Below are 20,017 nucleotides of genomic sequence, written 5' to 3'. Positions count from 1 at the left end.
TGTAAATTTACAGACAACATCTTCCATATCCTGTCGAGAATGAAACTATCTCTTTTCTGTTTGCTCTTCTTTTTCTCTTTGGTGTGACAGTGTGTCTCTTGGCTAGAGGCCTAACACATAACTGATACTATGAGAGAAACATAGCGAGAGTGCCAGAGGCTTGTGTCTGGATCGAGAACAGCCCCAAACTCTCATCTCAACACAGAGGAATAGATTATGTTTCTTATGTCATGCTGAAATCTTTGTTTCCTCAATCACCAAAATGCCTAATAATTGGCTATTGTGCAAATTACTTGGTACGTTCTGCTAAGAATTTCAGTTACATAAAACAAATTGTTGTTGTTATGCATTGTTAAGCTGAAGTGTTAAATTCAGTGGTCTAGCTCACTTTGAATGTAGATATTTAAATAAAAATAAAAAAAGTTTACATTTTGAGGGGTATTTGCATGTTCTTCTCTTTGAAGGTTTGTGTAAATGCAAAATGTTTAGGTTTTCTTTTTATCTCTCACCCTGAGCATAATATTACAGGCTTCAGTATCAAATGTCACCCGGTGTGAGAAACCTCTTGAAATATGAGAGATGGGTGAAATATGCAATGGCGAAGAAATGGAACTTTTGCAGCGGTTCTAAAAATGTGACAGATGATGAATCAATTCTTTATTGTTACTTGCAATAAACGTCATCCATTTTCCAAAAGCAGACAGTGGAGTCATTATTGCCAGTGGCATGCAGTCTTCAGGTGGTGTTTGTGGTATTTCCCTCTCTGAACTAGCATGTCCAGTTTTGTCGCAAGAAATTCAAGATGCTAATGATGTTGGATGATAACGCTACTTACATCCTCCTGTCAAATATTTGTTGAGATGACTGGGATGATCTAAATACACAGTATCCAAGAATATGTGAAATGGCACCCAGGTTTTTTATGTAGTTATATGTACACAAGCATGAAGTCTAAGCCTAAATCTGTTTGTTTGTTTCCATTCATACTCTGATGCTGGGTCTATAGTGGCATTTCAATTCATCCCCAAGTGATATTCAGCTCTGGGCTTTGTTTAAGTCAGTTATGATTATGGTTTTGCACACCAGACTCAAACAATTTTATCTGATCTTGCTTTGTTCACAAGAAAAACACCCCTCCTGCAACAACAGTAAAAACGTTGCTCATTGTCATACATACTTCACTGTAATGGTGATGCAGTGAGATTGATCTTCACTGGAAATAGCAAAACCTGTAAATTAGGGGTTGTTCACATTGGACCTATTGTTCCAAGCCACATATATGTAAACGTCCTAGTCATGCCTTTATTAGCGCGCAACAATTGAAGATGAAGATCTCTGCAGAACTTAAAAGAAACAAAACAGACAAATGACTCATGTTTAATCTCCTTCTACCTGTCAACATCTTGCCAGTCACACTTGCACAATTCCCTCACTTGATAGGCTAAACCATGACAAAGTAATTCCAATGTCATAAATCAAACAGCCTTGGTTTGACGTTTGTCTTCTTGAATATTTTAAAATAGTATTTGTGGGCTTTACGCCACACGGAAATATATGAACTTTTATATAACACACTTATAAAACAAATGGTGTTCCAGTCGCGTTATACGCAACGATAAAATTAAGACTTTTTACTTGTTCACGATTTCAGATATCTTCCAACGGACGGCACTTCGCTTAAAAATGTTTTAACGAAGATTTGTGTCCGACTCCTTACCAGGTTTATATTATGTAGTATTTTACCATAACATCTGATTATATATTTTATTTGGTATTTTAATTATATAGCCTATTAGTTTATAATTAATCCAGTTCCATCTCCGTGTTTTAATGTTGGTACCTCTGTATACGTGTTTTTGTATTCACCATCACTGAGGTTATGCGTTCCACTGCGCTTCATTTTAATTCATTTTTATGTAAACATACATTAGATGGACGTCTTTAAATGCTGAGCTTGAATTGGTAATAAACAGTAGGCCTAGCTCAGCTGTTTAAAACGCATCTCTCGAGTCCCTGCAGTTCTTGGATTTGAGGTTGTGCTGAAAAAACTTTGAGGGGACTTCGTGATTTTACCCCTTAAAGGGATAGTTCAGCCAAAAATGAAATTCTGTCATCATTTAATCACCCTTAAGAGGTTTTAAGCTAGTATGACTCTCTTTCCTCGGCTGAACACAAGATATTTTGAAGAACGTGGGTAACCAAACAGATTCTGGTCTCTCAGATTCTGGAGATTTTTTACCCTCACTTTTGTAGTCAATGGGGACCAACAACTATTTTGTCACCCACATATTTTTCAAAATATCTTCTATGATCAACAGAAGAAAAAAGTCATACATGTTTGGAACAATTTGAGGGTCAGTAAATGATGCCACTTTCATTTTTTGGTGAACTAGCCTTTAATTCCAAAGAATCTGAACTCTTGCTAGTGTTGGCTCTTGACAAGCATTGTTAAACTGCTGTTGCAAACCAGCCTTGCTTAATTAAATCACAGTAAACTTATTTAAATGTGTAACAGAACATTTTATTTGTCTGTTTATTTGTCTACATCATTTCACACAATATCAACATTTGTCCTTGAGGAAAGCAATGATCTCCTCTGTATGTTTGTACTAATGATAACTTAAAACACAGATGTTTTTTTTTCTGATGCGAAAAAAACCCAAACTTAGAAAACATTGTACAAACATGAGAATTTTTACAAAACTATACACAATCGAATGTGCTTGATAAAGTTTCATTTTACAATCTTAATGATTTTTTTCTTTGTAAATATACTGACTTTCCATTATTATAACTCTTATTTGGATCAATCAAACTTGTTTCGAAGGAAAATGGGTGCAAGTCATTTACGGGCAGAACATAAGGAGGAAGTAAATAAATCACACCAAAAACAGAAAACAGAGGAACTTTCTGCCAGACAAGTTTCATGACTAAGGCAATCTCCTGCAAGTAAGTTCATTTGAAGCATTAAAAAGGATATATCATTACAAGAATTAGAACATAAGATCCTTACAGGAAATTTGAGCGCTAGTAGGGACCATATGAGGAAAAGCTCTTTGAATGAAGAATGTTATGAAAGACGCTTTTTTTACATTAGTATTTCACTGCACACCAAGACCATTTCACTGAAAAACATCCTCCTTCTACCCTCAATGTATATATAATATACACATTTTACTAAATCTCAACACTTTCTACCATGTGCACATTAAATAAATCAAATTAAAGCCAGTCAGCGCAAAAAGAAACACCTTCCAATGATATGCATACATACGAACAACTCCATCTTGGTGATCGCATGACCACACTTAAATAATTGCATGCAACGCTTGTAACGCTTTAACAGCATTAGCAAAGCGAGGGCTGCGAGGAAGCGGGCTGTGCGCTGGTCTCTGAACAGCTGGACCCCACAGACCGGTTCCTTCTAAAAAGCACAATAAATACGGCTCTAAATCTCCCAGGTCAGCAGTTTGCTGCTAGTTAACAAAACGTCAGAATAAATAGTGTAACTAGGCTTGACATGCCCTCAGGATGCATTGTGAACAAACATGGCATGACATAAACTGTTGGTGTGCTGGCACACAAAGTCAGGGAATTCATCCAATGCAAATGTATCAATGCAAATACATTAGTTACTTTGTCTGGCCGTGTTATTTCTGCCACGCCGAAAATACATGTTTGCATAGAAGCATTTACTTCACAGGAGAAGAGAACTGTCAGAGCTAAAGGCTGGGTGTTTGTCACACATTTTGTTTTCTGATTGAAGAGGTAGTTTTCACATTTATCAAGGGATATGGAGTAAAGTTTACTTTACAGAACACCAGTGCCAATGTCTAATAATCATAATAACATCAACAACAATAACAATAACAAAAGCAAGATGCTCTTTGTAAGTCTCAACAGGACATAAACTACAGACTCTGAGCTTTGCCCTCCTCGGTCCATCTCACAGATTTTCTCTCTCGATAATGGAGCTTGGAATATGGGCAGGATGGAAATGGAAGATTTAGTGGGTTGGGTTTGGGGCGCAGGTGTCATCTCTGCTGTGAGTAGCGGGTACGAGCCTCCGTGTCTTGGAGCGAGGCTGGAGCTGAGGTCCTGCGCTGCAGAAAAGGAGGGAGAAGACACTCCAGGCAGGATGGAGGAAGCAAGGCCTGAAGCTTGGCCAGTAGCACAGGGATACGGGTTAGAGCTGGAAGCCTTCCATCGGTCCCTCCGACTGCTGGAAAATGTACTGGCCCTGATTCTGATCCACCTGCGGAACGATGCTGGCGTCCTCCTCCTCTACACCAAAGTAGTGCTCGATCAGGTCAAAGGCCTTCTGGTAGATCTCCTGGTTCTCATGGCTCTGCAGGAACTCAATCTTGTCCAAGCCTGTGTGGGAACACCAGTAAAACAATTATATAAGCAAATGAACAAACAGCACTGTAAACACTGTCTGCACGAATGGAAAGCATACGACAATTCAGACTATTAAAAACATTATTATAAAATTTGTTGATTTGCTTATGTTTTTTGTGCATGTTTATTTTTGTTTAATAATAATAATAAATGTTATCTTTAATAATACTATTATTATCATTTATAATATTCTTCAACCAACCCAGACAAATCTGAAATTGTGAAAATCAAATGAAAAACACCACCACTAAAAATACATGATTCCTGCACCTTTTAAGCAGTGAATTTTTTATACTTGTCCAATTGTTCAAGATTACTGGATAAGGATTTTTAAATCATTTTCTAAAGACAGAATTGCTGACAAATGAGCAGTTTTGAACAAAAAAAGAGCTGACCATAACTAGAAATATTTATGACTGCAATGACTTTTCCAGACCTGGAAAAACCAAACAATACATTAAATGCATGAGATGATTCAAGGTATTAGGTGAGCCATGCCTACCATAAGCCTCTTCGATGAGAGCACAGTAAGGATTGATGCCTGTTCCGTTCTGTTTGGATTCCTGTTCTCCCAGTCTGAGAATGTTCTCCAGGCCGTTCAGAGCCACCTGCACAATCTTGGAGTCCATCACTGTCAGCAGGTCACACATGGGCTTTATGGTGTTGAGAGAAACCAAGTATCTGCATGTAAAGCACAATTATCAATTTCTTTCTCACTAAACATCCACCTAAATAGCACCCCATAACGCAGTTTTCTCTTCTAGAATGCTGGTGTATATGTGGGTTAAATGGGGAAACAAAAAAACAAAAAAATGCTAGCATAACAATAGAGGACTTCCTGGAGTGTCACATAAAAATTCCACTTCAAAAGTAAATTGGATATTTATTTTTTAAGGAATTTAAGGTATGATTATTAGTAGGGATGTGCGGCACTAGTCGACTAAACAGTTCAGCTCCTGCTAGTCGACACTGAAATCAATAGTCGATTAAACGAGAGAAAAAAAAAATACCATAATTTTAACGTTACATTTAAAACATTTTAACAAGCAGCTAAAATAAAACTTTTGAAAAATAATATATATCAAAATATTTAAATATTTTTAAAAGCGTATCTGGGCGGAAACTATATTTTTACCGTCGGAAACTATATTTTAGACGCCGCATGCCTTTCCTTCTCGTCAGTTTCGTCGAGATCCCGGACCTATAGCTTCTATTTCAACTGGCGCAGCTTTTGTAGTCTTTACGGTAGCGGACTCCGGTCCGAATCCGTGAAGGCTTTTGACATAATGAAATAAATACCAAACGCTAATTTCTAGTACATCAAATTTATATCTAGCAGATCAAGGTCAGCCCTAGAGCCGTTTGGGTGCAGTCGTGCGTGCAGTGATGAGAGCAGAGAGCTGCCCGCTGCACGCAGACAGATGAAACTTTCAGTGGGTGAAAAGCAATGGCATTTTCAAAAATTAGGAAAGTTGACGGGTCCTTAAAAATCTTAAATGTTACAAGAAAGTCTTAATTATGATTTCAGGAGGTGTTAAATGTGGGGACTGAAAGACAAGAATTGCGCTATTTTTTGAATAAATATGAGTGCTGCACGTTTCAAAGTCATCTGCTTCGCTGCTTTGTGGAGTCTGTCTCTTGGGCTTTGTGTACTGCCATTCCCAAAGCGCCACCTGCTGGAAGAGAATGATTTTCCATTTTCAATCAGCCCGTACAGTCTGCTGTTGTCAAAGGCCAATGTGAAAATCAATCCATGTTTTTAAGCAGCAAACACACAGAGTTGTGAATGTGAACTGGTGGATCAACAAGATGATGTGTTATAAAATGTAAACAATTAAGGCAGTAAAATATATTTATATGTTATTTAATTAATATAATACTTGATTATTTTTGTGAAAACCTGCATCTGAACAGTAAATCGTGCTTTTTACAGTCATTTAATTTTTTATTTATTTAGATTTTTTTGTGCAAAAAAAGCAAAAAAAAAAAGGTCTTTAAAAGTCTTGAATTTAAGCTTAAATATCCTGCAGATACCCTGGCCTGGCAAAAACCATCGAATGTTTTTTTTATATATAATTGTTCGGACCTCGGCTGGTGGGGAGGGTTCATTACTGGACCTCGAGCCGTTTTAGTTGAAGACCCCTGCTCTAAACGAAGATTTCCAGGCTCTTTTCGAAACGGTCTGCTTGCTTGTAGTTATCTCTCTGCGTGCCTGTGACTTCAGTTCCTGCCGAGCGCGTTTTTTTTTTCAAGTGCAGAATCGCCTCTAGTCCATCTTTCACCAGACCACGTTAACATGTTAAATTCACTGAACAAATGCGCATGGTCTGAGTAAGTAAAACGAGCATTGTTTTGTTTTTAGACAATATAGCCAACATGAAGTACATTTTTAAAAGCCGTTTTAATGCTATTCCTTGATAAACGTTCCTTTTTTTTTTACTTGTGTTTTAATACGTTGGCTAACGTTATATGAAAATGAAGAATTCTGTCAGTCTATTTTTCATTTCTGCATTTCTCCAGCTGATCTGAATAAATAAGCTATGCACTGGTTTATGTCGAGTTATGCTCTTCCTTATTTTCTGTTTAACGACCGCCTAAAATTAAATGATGATAACGTGAGGCAAGCATACGGCATAATCGTGACCTGTTTTTAGCAGATTTCATTGAGGGATTTGACAGTGTGATGCAAAGATTAAGTATTTCAAGTGTAGGCTGTTATACACGCACAGTTTTTTTTCTTTTGCCATTTTTTGGGGAGTTTCTAGCTTTTAGACTAGTCGGATACAAAACTTCAGTTTAAACGACTGTCAAATTAGTCGTAGCGCACATCCCTAATTATTAGTGCAAATTTTTTAAAGGTTTTTATTATTGTTTAAGTGCACATTACTTGTTTATGTATTAAAATGACATCCCTAGTATTTACATAACCACATGCTGTGAATAAAAATAAAATATTAAAAAAAGAAAAATCACTGATGGGCTGACTATTACTGCCATCTACAGCCCAGAAATGTGTCATGCGCTTTGATCCCACTCTGTGCTTTAATGACTGTTATTAGTCTAACCAAAATCCCTGTGTAAATGATACTAAGCTCTTCAAGTCTGTCTTAAAACAGATTATGGGTAAATGATAACTTAAGGCAGTGAAGGTGGTTTAGCATGCATTATATAAGATTCTCAGAAAATTTACGGTAACGCAATGAGTCCTCAATCAAAATAAATCCTTTTAAATTCCTAGAATAGGTAAAAACCAAAGCAAAAAAAGCCCACAGTGCACCTAATCTGCTCTGGTGTGCCTCCAGAGGTGGCGTTGGTTATTGCCCATGCGGCCTCCTTCCTGGTGCGGAACTCAGCTTTCTGCAGTATCTCGATTAGCACTGGGAATATGTTGGCATCGATTACCGCCTGCAACAGAAAAAGCATCAACCCATGGCTGTTCAGACACAACATATATGTGGTATCATAATCTTATAGTGTCTCGCTCAGTCTAAAGTACCTGGATTTGCGCTCTGTTCCCAGCGGTGATATTGGAGACAGTCCAGCAGGCCTCTTTTTTGATGGATTCCTTCGGACTACTGAGTAAATGGAGCAGGCAGGGCAGAGCGGAGCAGTTCAGAATCACCTGACATACAACACAGCATCACAACAGATCAGAAAAATGCACTTTTTAAAAAAATGCAGACAACTTTGCATGTGATAAACAACAGCTATACTACCTGGGTCTGAATATCGTCTCCAGTTACAATGTTCCCCACTGCTCTCAGTGCAGGGGACACCACCTTGTAATCACTGTGCCTGTGAATGGACAACACATAGCTGTTATTCTAAGTCAGTGATACACATAATGATATGGTTTACTGATTGAGTTAGCATGTCTGGTCCTTACATGAGCAACTCCACCAGCCTGCGGCACACGCCTGAGTCAATAACTGTCTGGATTTTGTCGTTGGGTCCATCGGACAGGTATGAAAGTGCCCAGCAGGCATCTGCAAGAACATCAGGATCACTGCTGAAGAGCAATCTGGAGAGCACGCTCAGACATGGTGACACCTGTGAAGAAACAGTTCACAGTTCGATCATGTTACAAGGGGGAAAAAAACTGGTTTACACAAAGAGAGTGTATTTGTGTGCATCACTGAAATTGGATAACTATGCAGTTGGAATGTGGTTTTCTCAGAACTCGTTTACAAACTCACCTTTGCGAAGTCCGGAGGTGGATTTTTCCCTCTGCACAGGTTGGATAGCGCCCACACAGCGTTTCGGGTGGTAGTGAGCCGGTTTGATTTGGCAAGCAACCTGCAAAGACGAGGAAAGAATACGTAATCAAACCACTAGATGGCAGTAATGGTAAAGTCTTTTAAATAACAGACACACTACAGCAGAAAAATGCTGTGCATAGTGAAATATAAGCACACTGGCTAAAGTCACAAACCACATACCAGCAGGTTTGAGAGTGGGAAACAAAAACTGTTTGTGACATCAGAATGACGTTAGGAAGTGAGATTTATTCAGCGTCAGCTGTTCTTATAAGGATAAGGCCCCTAATCATAAGACTTCTACCAACAAGATTTAAATTCTTTGAACACATAGAGATTTCATTAATTCTGAATACTTGTAATGAGAAAAGAACAACAAGTAGGTTTTTTTGGATTGGAACTTAAAGCAACCTAGACATCAAGATTTGGTCAGGCAGCATGGTCCGGAGAGCCAATGTTTTTCTCCATTGACGGTCATTCAAAACATAGCTGTGTATGCTGACTAAATGTTTTTTGGCAAGCAAAATACAGTAAAAGATACTAGTTAAAATTCTGGGGTCAACTGATCAATTAATTGATCAAAATTTGTAGTAAAGAAATTAATAATGTAACAAATTATTTCTATTTAAAATAAATGCTGCTCTTTTCAAATTTGTTCAGTTTCCACAAAAATATTGAACGGCACAACCTTTTTCAACACTGAGAATAATAGAAAGTGTCTAGAGCATCAAATCAGCATATTAGAACGATTTCAGAATGGCTGCTGAAAATTCAGCTTTGCCATCACATGAATACAATACATTTTTACAATATATTAAAACAGAAAAGAGTTATTATAAGTTTCTGTAATATTTCAAATATCACCTTTTTTATATATAAATGTAAAAGTAAATGTAGTCTAGTAGCCTTAGTTAGTTTTTTTTCAAAAATATTTTCAAACGTCAAACAGTGGTTTTCACTTATATTATAAAAGCATGAAACAGACTTATTTACCCTGTCTGCATTTAACATCACAGCTAGTGAATACTTGCTAGTGAAGGGTTTGGGACTGTGTGCGTTGCGTCCATGCCATTTAATATCATTTTTCCTGCAGGATATTACTTTTAGGGCTCCGCAAAGATATTGGGACCTGCACTATTGAGATAACAGTTTGCTTTCAACAGGTATCATAGACTTCCTGAAAAGCAGCAAATATAATCATGCAATCACAGTGTTGGGACCAGTAGATGACACTCACTGCTGAAGAGAAGGCAAGATGCCACAGTTGAGGACGTAGTCTCTGCACTCGGCATTATCCCCGGCTATATTTCCTAATGCCCACACTGCCTGTAAAAACAGTTACACACAACTGATCACTTTCATGGTGCTAAGGAGTTCTGATAAAACAGCTACTGGATGAAAAGCATGAACCAGGCTACAATCTGCAAAAAAATAAAAAAATAAAAAAATCACCTGCTCTTGTACATCCTCATAGTCTGAGTTGAGTAGCTCTATAAAGATGGGCACGGCCCCTGTCTCGATGACCACCTTGGTGTGTAGGAAGGTTCCCGAGGCTATGTTGGTCAGGGCCCAGGCAGCTTCAAACTGGTCAAAACAAGCAACAACAGCCTCTTAAAGCTTGGCTGTAATGGCAATGTAGCTTTCACAAGACTTGTGCTATGAAATGTTCTTACCTGCAGAGTCCAGTTATCACTCCTTTTTAGGAATTCAACAAACCGGCTGACGACACCAGGTGTGTGGATGACCTCATCAATAGGAGGATTGGGCTCTAAAGGAAATGAATAACATCTTAATCTTGATTCTTGACTTTAAACAATGGTCATCCATGAGTTGATGAGACGTAGAAATAAAGACACCAACCTTTAGAGAGTAACTTTCTGAACTTTTGAGTGGCTATGAGCTGCTGGTCTGGATCCTCAGAGAAGATCATCTGAATCACGTCTTGGGTTATAACTCCTTCCTGCACAGATTGACATAATAATGCTTATCCAAGATGTGGTTTTTGACATAAAATAGTTTAAAAGCACCAGAAAAAAAAGTGTGTATGAAAGGTGTCAATAATGGTCTTATACAAACATACTTCAATGGCTTTTCTAGTAATATTATATCTATCTATCTATACACACACATATATACATCCATATAGAGAGATAGATGATAACATTATTCCATTTTTAATAATTGCTGTTCTTTTGATCTTTCTATTTTCCAAAGGATCCTAAAAATGTATTACGGTTTCTACAAAAATAATAGTAAGCAGCACAACTGTTTTAACACTGATAATAATAAGAAATTGCGGGAAGAAATTGAGGACCAAATGAGCATATTAGAATGATTTCTGAAGGATCACAGAACAGTAAAGATAGGGGGAAAATGACTGCTGAAAATTCAGCTTTTCCATCAGAGGAATCAATTAAAATGTATATAAATAAATTCTATCCACCTTTTTCTTCAACGCAGAAGTAAGCCTATGGGTGAGATTTCCAGTTCATTAGCCGCTATAGGCAAATAACGAGGAGAATAACAACGTGCAGTAAACGGTAAAACTGTTTGCACTACAAACCAGTGTGTTCATAATAAAGATAATACATTAAAATAATATGATGACACCAATTTTCAATATCAAGCAGCAAAACAAACAGTTTTTTACAGCTAAAAATAGCTGGACACGGATGAGACCGGACGCTAGACCCATAGAATTTACAAATTCCATTTCACGACAACAAAAATGTGGATAAACATTCCTTAAAAATCTAAAAATAGGAAACCGTTATTTTAAATTCTAATAATATTTCACAATATTACTGTTTTACTGTATATCTAATTAAATAAATGCTTCCTTTGAGAACATTAATTATAATAACACAATGCTAAAATTGATACAAAATATATACAACTATGCAAATTTGATTTTTTTAAAGTGCTGTGTAGTCAATTCAATATGCTTAAAATTATGCAGGACTAATAACCAAGTCCTATGACAAAATTACTGACAAATATGTCTGTTCTTTGTGAACTTTACGGTCCAATCATTTGTTTGACAACAATGACAGATGGTCTGCTGCCTGGATTACTTACACCTGATACAGGTACAGTGGAGCTGATATCAGGATCCTGAATGGGGCATTCAAGCATGGACTCATCACCAGGTGGCAGAGACACATTCCTCCTCTTGAACAGCTGCAGAGTGGGTAGAACGGTTTATTTTAGTAGTTACTTTTGTACACAAAACTGATACACTAAATGAACAATTCCGGTCATATAACCCTTTAATATATACACTTTTATTCCAAAATGTATGATGAAACCTTCATGAACAAAACTGTAATTTAAATTGCTTGTATAATAAGGAAGAAAAAATGATGACAAACCTGCTCCTCCCTCTTCTGTTTACGCAGCTGTATCCCTTCCTCCTCTCTCCGTCTCCGCATTTCCTGGGGGTTCAGGGCTTTATTCTTGTAGCTCTTCATTCGATAGCTTTCTTTGCCTGGGCTTGCCATTGCGTCTTCAGATCAGAGAAAGGAATGTGGTCAGATGCACATTCTGATAATCAATTTCTGCTGTCTATTCAGCACATCAACCATAAGCCTAGCAATACAGACAAGAATCACAACTGGTCGAGCCAGTACGCAATTCTCCTCAATTTATGCCAAACAGCATGTGGAGACAAAAGGAATAGTTTCTCTGAAAGCAATTATGCTTGTTAATACTAGCATTTCCTGTGTAACACCTCTGAGCACTAACTGACACTTTGCATGCTGAACTTCCTTCATTATCCGGTCAATGTTTTTGTTGTTCAGCTTCCTTTCATATCAAACAAACAGTTCAGAATAAAACATGTTAACTCAGCAGCTTTTGTCTCATTTATCACCAGTATATTTGACTAAAGACGTTCATATTTACAGTATCATACATATCATGAATAGTCTTTAGCAAGTTAGTGGATCAATAATATAGTAGTAGAAACTTTTAGACATTGTTTTAGATTTTGTCTCATCATGATGACCTTTAATTTGGCCCAATGGGCTTTATCATAAATCATAAAATATGAAAATATAGGGGAAACCATGTCATGTATATCTTCATTTCTATTTTTTTATTTTATTATTCTTTATTTATTTGCATTATTTTTGCATTGAAATGCAGAGGTTATAAGTTCCTTTCATTAATACTTTTTTTAAATGTAAATTTTAACATATAATGCAACAACAGTCATTTTACTTTATGCAGTGGATTACTAAATGAGACTTATGCAAGACGGCAGTCTGAGTCACCTTTTAGTTTCAATGTAAGGAAAAATATGCAGTGAAAGTGAATGATGACTGAGGCTGTCAGTCCCAACATCTTCTATTGTCTTCCACAAAAGAAAGAAAATCAACAGAGGGTGAGTAAATGATTGCAAAAGTGTAATTTTAAGGAGGAACTTTCCCTTTAAGGTGCAAAACATACGTCGACATCTTCTCTAATTTCTAATTACTCACTTTACACAAATGCAGCTCTTGTAAACACTGGTGTTTTAATCGGATCAGCTGGTTTTGTGTGGAATTGTGGTGGAGGACTGGACTAATTTTACAAAGACGGTTTATCACATACTACATAAGTAATCACAGCTCTAAATATACAAGTCTAAGCAAAGCATCTATATTAATACCACACAATTTATTTGGCTAATCAAACAACTAAATATTCTTGGTATTCATCATTTCAGAAGCGCATTAGCACGTATTTCGTGGACGGCTGAAACCAAGACTTTATTGGTCACAAATCAAATCAGTTTCATAAATCCACTAACGTACTGTTAATACGTTTGAGGTTTATAATCTCTCCAATCATTCAGTCTTTTCACTTTCAGCCTAAACCTGCAGGGACGACTAAACTGTAACCCACCTTCTCTGTGCTAACATGCTAAGCGTGCTATGCTAGCTTGGACTAAAAGTCAAAATGGTTAATTACTCTGTCAGTTCGCCCTATTGTACTCCCTGGAAAGAAAAGACCTTTACATCGTATATAGTGTATAAATCTCACCCATTAGTCGTAGATAGGAGAGGGATGTACTGGCCGTGTGTTTTTAAATTTCTCTCAAGACCCTCCCGAGTTCCTCCAGCTGAGGGCAATATGGCGTCCACTGGTTAGGAACGTCACCTCCGCTGCTGTTTCCGGTTTTCACGAGCGGCCTCATTCAATCATAATAAACGGAAAGTGAAACGGGTGATTGTTTAAGTCAACATATCTACCTCTGAACAGGTACGTTGCATATCAATAACGATTTCGAGATATATTCGAGTTGAATTTTTGCTGTTGTACATGAAGTCAGTGGAAGAAGGCTTTTAGATGTTATAAATGTAAGTTAGCAGGGTGATTGTCCAGTGTTCTTTGTTGACAGAATCGATGCTTGATGTCGCGTCTGGTGCGTCTCGATAAAATCCGGATTTCAGATTAACTAAAGCCAAATTGCCTCAGAGTTTTGCTATTAGTTGATTATAACGTTTTAAATGCGTTCCAAACAAACGCATCGCTTACCACTGTTTATCGAGTTTTACCCAGGTAAACAATGTTATATATTAATATATTGTAATTAAGTTACTACACATATTTTTAGTTAAGGCCTGTCACGATTATGAACTTTTGCCTGTGGATTAATTGTCACACAAAATTTGCGATTAATGAAATATATGATTTTCTACATGGCTTTATGAACAAACGCTGCACAGCGGTAGAATTACATGAGTAATTATCATTATTTAAAACTAATAGGTATTATTAATAATATTTTTTTTATAAAACTATTAACAAATGGTTACCCATAATTCATATAGGCGTGGGCCATTTTTGTTTCTTTATTTCATACTAATTTGTTTAACCTGCGAAAGTTATACAATTTCCTTTATGGCTGATTTAAAAACATTGCAAATGGGTAGAATTACATGAATTATAAGTGTGATTAACAAATAATTATTATTAATAATATTTATAATTAAAAAAATATATATGTGTACCATATTTTGGGTCTGCATTATTTATTTATATTTGTTTGTGGGAAAATAATGGTTATGTAGGATTAATATTATATTATATATTATTATGTAATATATTTAATATGTTGGCCATAAATCCTTCACTTTCTATTGTAATTTTCAGACAGTGTGATTAAACCCACAACCATTATGTCAAAATCATCGTCAGGTCTATTATTGGTACTAAAATCAGAACAAAATAATATTTGATGTTCTTCAAACTGTGTGAGAATTTTGTCATTTTGATTTTTGTTGTTGTTGTTCTTTGCCACAAATTTGCCACAGTTTACTAACAATACCTGTAGTAACTATGAAATTTTTGCTGATACTATTATGGTTCATTTGTCCATTTGTTTTATCCAGCCTTGTGACAATGCCTGTGTGTGACATCTGCTGTGAAGAGCTCCCATCTGAGGCAGAGATGAGAACCCATCTCTTCCTGAGTCACACGGAGAATGTGATGGCTTGCCCGTTCTGCTCTTTGTCCGGCATCTCATATGACGAGCTGAACTTCCACATCAACACTGCACATATAGAGCAAGACTGCCAGGACACGAATACAACAGTGGTTGACAGTGGACAGAAAAGCTCGAATGACTGCATTACTCAAAGTCCCAATTCTACAAGGACTTCCAATGTGAAAAATATGGACAAGGTATCTCAAGCCTCACCTCAGTCACCGAGTACAGGGACCTCTCTTTCTCAGGGAACCTCGACTAGTCTGAAGAGTTCACCACCTGCAGCAGCCACAGCGAATGGTGCAGTAAAACTAGTCAGAACTACACAAAAATCCAGCAACAAGACAAGCAAGGAGAGGGAAGATGGGCGGCGAAAATCAAAGCAGAAGCGTTTGTCCTCACCTATTAAAGGTGCTCTTGAGTTTACAACATAAAACTGACTTAAATTAGGCCGTTAGACTAATATTTTCTCTCTGTGTGTTGCAGAAGGGTGCTTTGCATGTCCAATGTGCAGTTTGGTCTGCAAAGACTGCTTTATTCTGCAGGAGCATGTTGAGCTTCATCTACAGGGCCAAGCTGAAGGTGTCTTATCTCAAAACACAAATATCACTGTAGCAAGTATATTTGCATGTTTACAAGTATTCATTTGACACTATTTTTATCACCAGCTGTCTATGATTGATGTCTGTTATGGTTTGTCTTCTTAAGGGGCTGGGTCTGAGGTTGGCACTTCAACAGAAGCATCTTCTACAAGCAGTGGTAGATCAGGTGAGTTAGCAAGGTGGTCAATTTGACAGTTCTGAATAAAACTGGATGGCCAAACTAAGCTATAACTGTATTTTTGGGATCTCCAGGTGTGATGCGCTATGAGTGTCCAATGTGTTCTCTGAGTTGTTCCAGTAGTTCCTCCCTTCAAGAGCATGTTGAGCTACACCTGGAATATGGCTCAGCATCTGCAACAGGTATGTGTATATTAATAAGTATGTAACTGCATATGAATTTTATTCAAGAAACGTTGGTTAGTTACATTTTAGTTTAGAAATTAAGATGTTCTGTGGGTTCTGTTTACAAGTACAAAGCATCAAGACGATAATAATCAATCAATTCTGAAATCTGTTGTAGCCTTTGGTGCAGCGAAACTTGTGGTTTCTTAAAACATCTGACTTGATGTTCATTTGGTTTTGCTGTTTTGAGGACATTCATCTGAAGACCTGACTCTGGCCAGGAAGCTTCAGGAGGAAGAGGAGCAAAAGTGGAGGGAGGCTGCAACTAGGCGGGAAGCAGAGGACTTTAAGAAGCTCCAGGTTAGCTAAAGAAAATGTCACTGTGAGATTTCTAGAAAACGTTCTCCTAAAAAGTAGTGTCGATCCTCTACAAAAAGTTTTATTTCTTTACACTTCACTACTCTTCAGAAGCAGTTTGGGCTTGATAACAGCGGTGGTTATCGCAAGCAGATGGAGAGGAATATGGAGAGGGCTGTGTCTCGAGGTCAGATGGTTCCTGCAGAGTTCCACAAGAAAAAAGCGGAGATGCTTGAATCTCTGGCCTCTGGGGTGGATGATGGCAGAAGCAAAACATCAGGTCTGATTGAGAGTGCATCATAGAGCTACATATATATGCAAATTCATTCTCTGCCAGCAGGAGGCGCTTAGAGTGGGAGAAATAGAGGTTTCCCCGGTAACGGCTGTACAGCGCTCCGCTCACAAACGCTGCTTTATCAGACATTACATGCAAGATGAAATGAAAATGACATTCAAAATGTTCTGAAGACCGTTGGTTTCCTTCAGAAATACAGTGATATAAAAACACCCGCACCAGGTTTCGATTTTGAAACTTGCAGTGCTCATGTTTATTCAACGAAGTCAAAGCCTTCTATTTGTGGCGGGTGCAAATAAATCAATTTATGGGAAACATTTTACATAATTAATTATTAGACTGAAAATCTGTTCAGCTATTTTATCTTATTATCAATGTTTTTTTACACAACATTTTGTGTAAAGAGTGATACATTTTTTTATTAGGGCTGTGCAATTAATCAAAATTCAGTTTCGATTTCGGCCTCCAACGTTTATGAAAATATAATAATCGAGATAAAACGATTATTGCGCCCCATAAACCCCCTTTCCAGCAGTGCGCTTTCACTCCTACATAAAAGCCCATTTCCACGTGTAAATCAGTAAAATCGTGTAACGTGACTTTTGCAAAATGGGACGTGCTTGAGTTATTAAAGTTGATTAGATTTATTAATGTTTTTAAAAGCGCGAAAGAGAACTTGCGCTTCCTCAGGAGGCTTGCGCTCAGAGACGAGACGGAACAGAACACGGACATGTAAAGTTATCTTTTAGTGCCTAAATGGTCAAATACACACAAAAATTGCTTGGTGATTATTCACGTAAACCCTCGTCGGTTATGTAATAAATGAATGTAAACAGATGAGAATAAAAATGTAAATTGGATCCGTGCGGCTCTTAAAGTGACAGCGGGCTGTATTCCTGCTGCCGACTGTGGGCTTAATATTAATCAAACAACAAAAGAGACAAAATCACTCACTGCTCTTCACAGAAGGTCTTTTGTAGCTTTAATAAGAAATAAAGGAAGTTTAATTCTTACAGTTAAGACTATGCTGTTTTATTTGACATCTAATTATTCAGTTTCTGTAGGCTGTTAACTGAATACTTAAAAAAAAAAAATTAAAAAAAAAAAAGTTATATGGCCCACTATTAATCGTGATTACAATATTGACCAAAATAACTGTGATTATGATTTTTGTCATAATCGAGCAGCCCTATTTTTTTATAATTAAATTATTTGATAGATAATATTAAAAATTGATAGATACTTTTTTGTAACTTTTTATTAGTGTTTTTACAGTCACTTTGTCAATTGAATAAAGTTATTAATTTCTTTCAAAAACAAATCTCACTGACCCAAACATTTGAACTGTAGTGCGTGTATATATTTTTAATTAATATATATATATATATGTAATTATTATGTAATTAAACATTATTAGTGAATTTAATAAATGTATTTTATTCATTAATAATTGATAATAGAAATTAAAAATATTGTAGTGTTGTTATTATTAGGTTTTTAACTATGTAGCTATTACTTTTTTAATGTTAGATAAAAAAAACTGTAGAAAATTAAAATAAAGAAAACGGCTCAAGGCTCAGATGTAACCTTTCTATTTCAGGACTTATGGGAGCTCTGTATAGGTACTATCAGAGGAACACCTCTGACTGTGCACATTTGTGGCTTTGTGCTGAGACTGATCACTACTCTTCATCGGAGGGGGACAAAGGCTGGGGATGTGGCTACAGAAACTTCCAGATGCTTCTTTCATCTTTGCATAGAATGGAGCAGTATAAACTTTTACCTGGTATAACATCAGTAACATCATGTTATTCTCTTGGCTCCCTGTTGATTTTCCTTGTAACAGTACCCATCATAAAATTTTCCCTCGCAGTTTCAGTTCCCAGCATTCCGAGAGTGCAAGCCTTAATTGAAGAGGCGTGGGGTCAAGGCGCAGATCCTCAGGGTGCTTCACACTTCAACCTTCGACTGCAGGGGACACGGGCTTGGATAGGAGCTACAGAAATCTATGCAGTTCTCACCTCACTTAGTGTGAAGTACGTACTGAAACCCCAAGTTTACGTTCACACACTACTGTTCAAAAGTTTGGGATCAGAAAGATATGTACATTTTCTGCTCAACAAAGACTCCTGAAAACATGTATGGAGGCTTTCTCTAATTAATTATTAAGTAGCACAACACTGGTAACAATAAGAAGTGTTTCATGAGCACCACAGCAGCACATCACAATGATTTGTGCAAATTCAGCTTTGCCATCACAGGGGAAAAAATAGAGAACAGTTATTTTAACTAGTAAAAATAAATAAATAAATAATATTTTACTGTATTTTTGATCAAATAAATGTAGCCTTGGTGAGAGACTTCTTTCACAAACATAAAAAAAAATCAAACCAACCTCAAACTTTTGAATAGTTGTGAACATGTAAATAGCTTAAATCTTATTAATTTCACATCTTAACTGTCCTTTAAAAAATTTTAGAGCCCGAATTGTGGATTTTCACAAGCACACTGGCCCAGGAGACACACATCCCAGACTGTTTGAGTGGGTGAAACAGTATTTCTCACATTCTGCCAGTAGGGGTGCAAGACTGCCACCCAAAATAGTGCAGACGACATTACCACCTATATACCTCCAGCACCAAGGTATTTCAAGATTTCTCTTGTAAAAAAACAAAAGCTGTTTAATTGGAATACAGTGAATTTATTCTCCCTCATGAAACTCAAGATAGCATTATCCTCATAGAAACAGACTTGCCTTTATAAGATGACATACGTGTTATCCTGTCTTTATGATCAGGCCACAGTCGCTCTATTGTAGGAGTGGAACAGAAAGTAAATGGCAACCTATGCCTGCTCCTCTTCGATCCGGGGTGTGCACCTGGGGAAATGAGGAAGGTGCTGTCACAGGATACAGCAGTTACCATGGTACGACGTATGCGCAAATTCCCCGGTAGCCTAAAACACAGACAGTATCAAGTGGTTGCTGTAGAAGGGCTGCTAACACCTGAAGAGAAACAGGTAATTTTGATCTACAGCTTCAGGAATTCAAGAAATTCATATGTGTAGTCTATGTTACAACTGTTGAGCTATTGCTTAACATATTTTTGGCATGTTTGTGTCTTTCAGAGCCGCATTCTTAATTCAAGGACACTATGTGCTGAGAAAATTCCTTGATGGAATTGTCCACATCTGCTGACTGCAATTTTATTTACGATTCCTGCTACTTTTATCAACTAGTCCTTTTAAAACAGACTGTGAAAACTGTATTTTTGTATAAATGTCAATAAAAAAA

General features: G+C 37.1%; 2 protein-coding genes across 5 annotated transcripts; one reads left to right on the top strand and one right to left on the bottom strand.

Moving 5' to 3' along the window:
- Positions 1 to 2,505: 2,505 nt before the first annotated feature.
- Positions 2,506 to 13,822, bottom strand: kpna5 (karyopherin alpha 5 (importin alpha 6)). 2 transcript variants are annotated; one of them, XM_058746161.1, is made up of 14 exons: positions 13,683 to 13,822; positions 12,029 to 12,162; positions 11,736 to 11,837; positions 10,518 to 10,617; positions 10,331 to 10,425; positions 10,110 to 10,241; positions 9,895 to 9,983; positions 8,598 to 8,697; positions 8,288 to 8,451; positions 8,118 to 8,196; positions 7,898 to 8,023; positions 7,679 to 7,806; positions 4,904 to 5,082; positions 2,506 to 4,374 (listed from the first exon to the last, which is right to left on the bottom strand). In XM_058746161.1, exons 1-14 carry the CDS (start codon positions 13,684 to 13,686, stop codon positions 4,187 to 4,189), a joined length of 1,620 nt encoding a protein of 539 aa, XP_058602144.1. In that variant the 5' UTR covers positions 13,687 to 13,822; the 3' UTR covers positions 2,506 to 4,186. The 2 variants fall into 2 exon arrangements, with proteins under 2 accessions (XP_058602144.1, XP_058602145.1); XM_058746162.1 differs by lacking the exons at positions 2,506 to 4,374; positions 4,904 to 5,082 and adding an exon at positions 5,094 to 6,074.
- zufsp (zinc finger containing ubiquitin peptidase 1) lies at positions 13,766 to 19,988 on the top strand. 3 transcript variants are annotated; one of them, XM_058746159.1, is made up of 12 exons: positions 13,766 to 13,901; positions 15,035 to 15,540; positions 15,616 to 15,711; positions 15,838 to 15,897; positions 15,984 to 16,091; positions 16,324 to 16,433; positions 16,542 to 16,710; positions 18,326 to 18,511; positions 18,599 to 18,761; positions 19,205 to 19,368; positions 19,523 to 19,743; positions 19,852 to 19,988. In XM_058746159.1, the coding sequence occupies exons 2-12, from the start codon at positions 15,045 to 15,047 to the stop codon at positions 19,897 to 19,899; spliced, it is 1,821 nt and encodes a 606-aa protein (XP_058602142.1). In that variant the 5' UTR covers positions 13,766 to 13,901; positions 15,035 to 15,044; the 3' UTR covers positions 19,900 to 19,988. The 3 variants fall into 3 exon arrangements, with proteins under 3 accessions (XP_058602142.1, XP_058602140.1, XP_058602141.1); XM_058746157.1 differs by having other exon boundaries at positions 18,326 to 18,761; XM_058746158.1 differs by lacking the exon at positions 13,766 to 13,901 and adding an exon at positions 13,916 to 13,999 and having other exon boundaries at positions 18,326 to 18,761.
- Positions 19,989 to 20,017: the final 29 nt, after the last annotated feature.

This window comes from Onychostoma macrolepis, chromosome 16 (assembly GCF_012432095.1).
Source record: "Onychostoma macrolepis isolate SWU-2019 chromosome 16, ASM1243209v1, whole genome shotgun sequence".
NCBI classification, from domain to species: domain Eukaryota; kingdom Metazoa; phylum Chordata; class Actinopteri; order Cypriniformes; family Cyprinidae; genus Onychostoma; species Onychostoma macrolepis.
The sequence above is the reverse complement of the archived record's forward strand: the minus strand, read 5'-3'. Positions and strand labels throughout refer to the sequence as shown.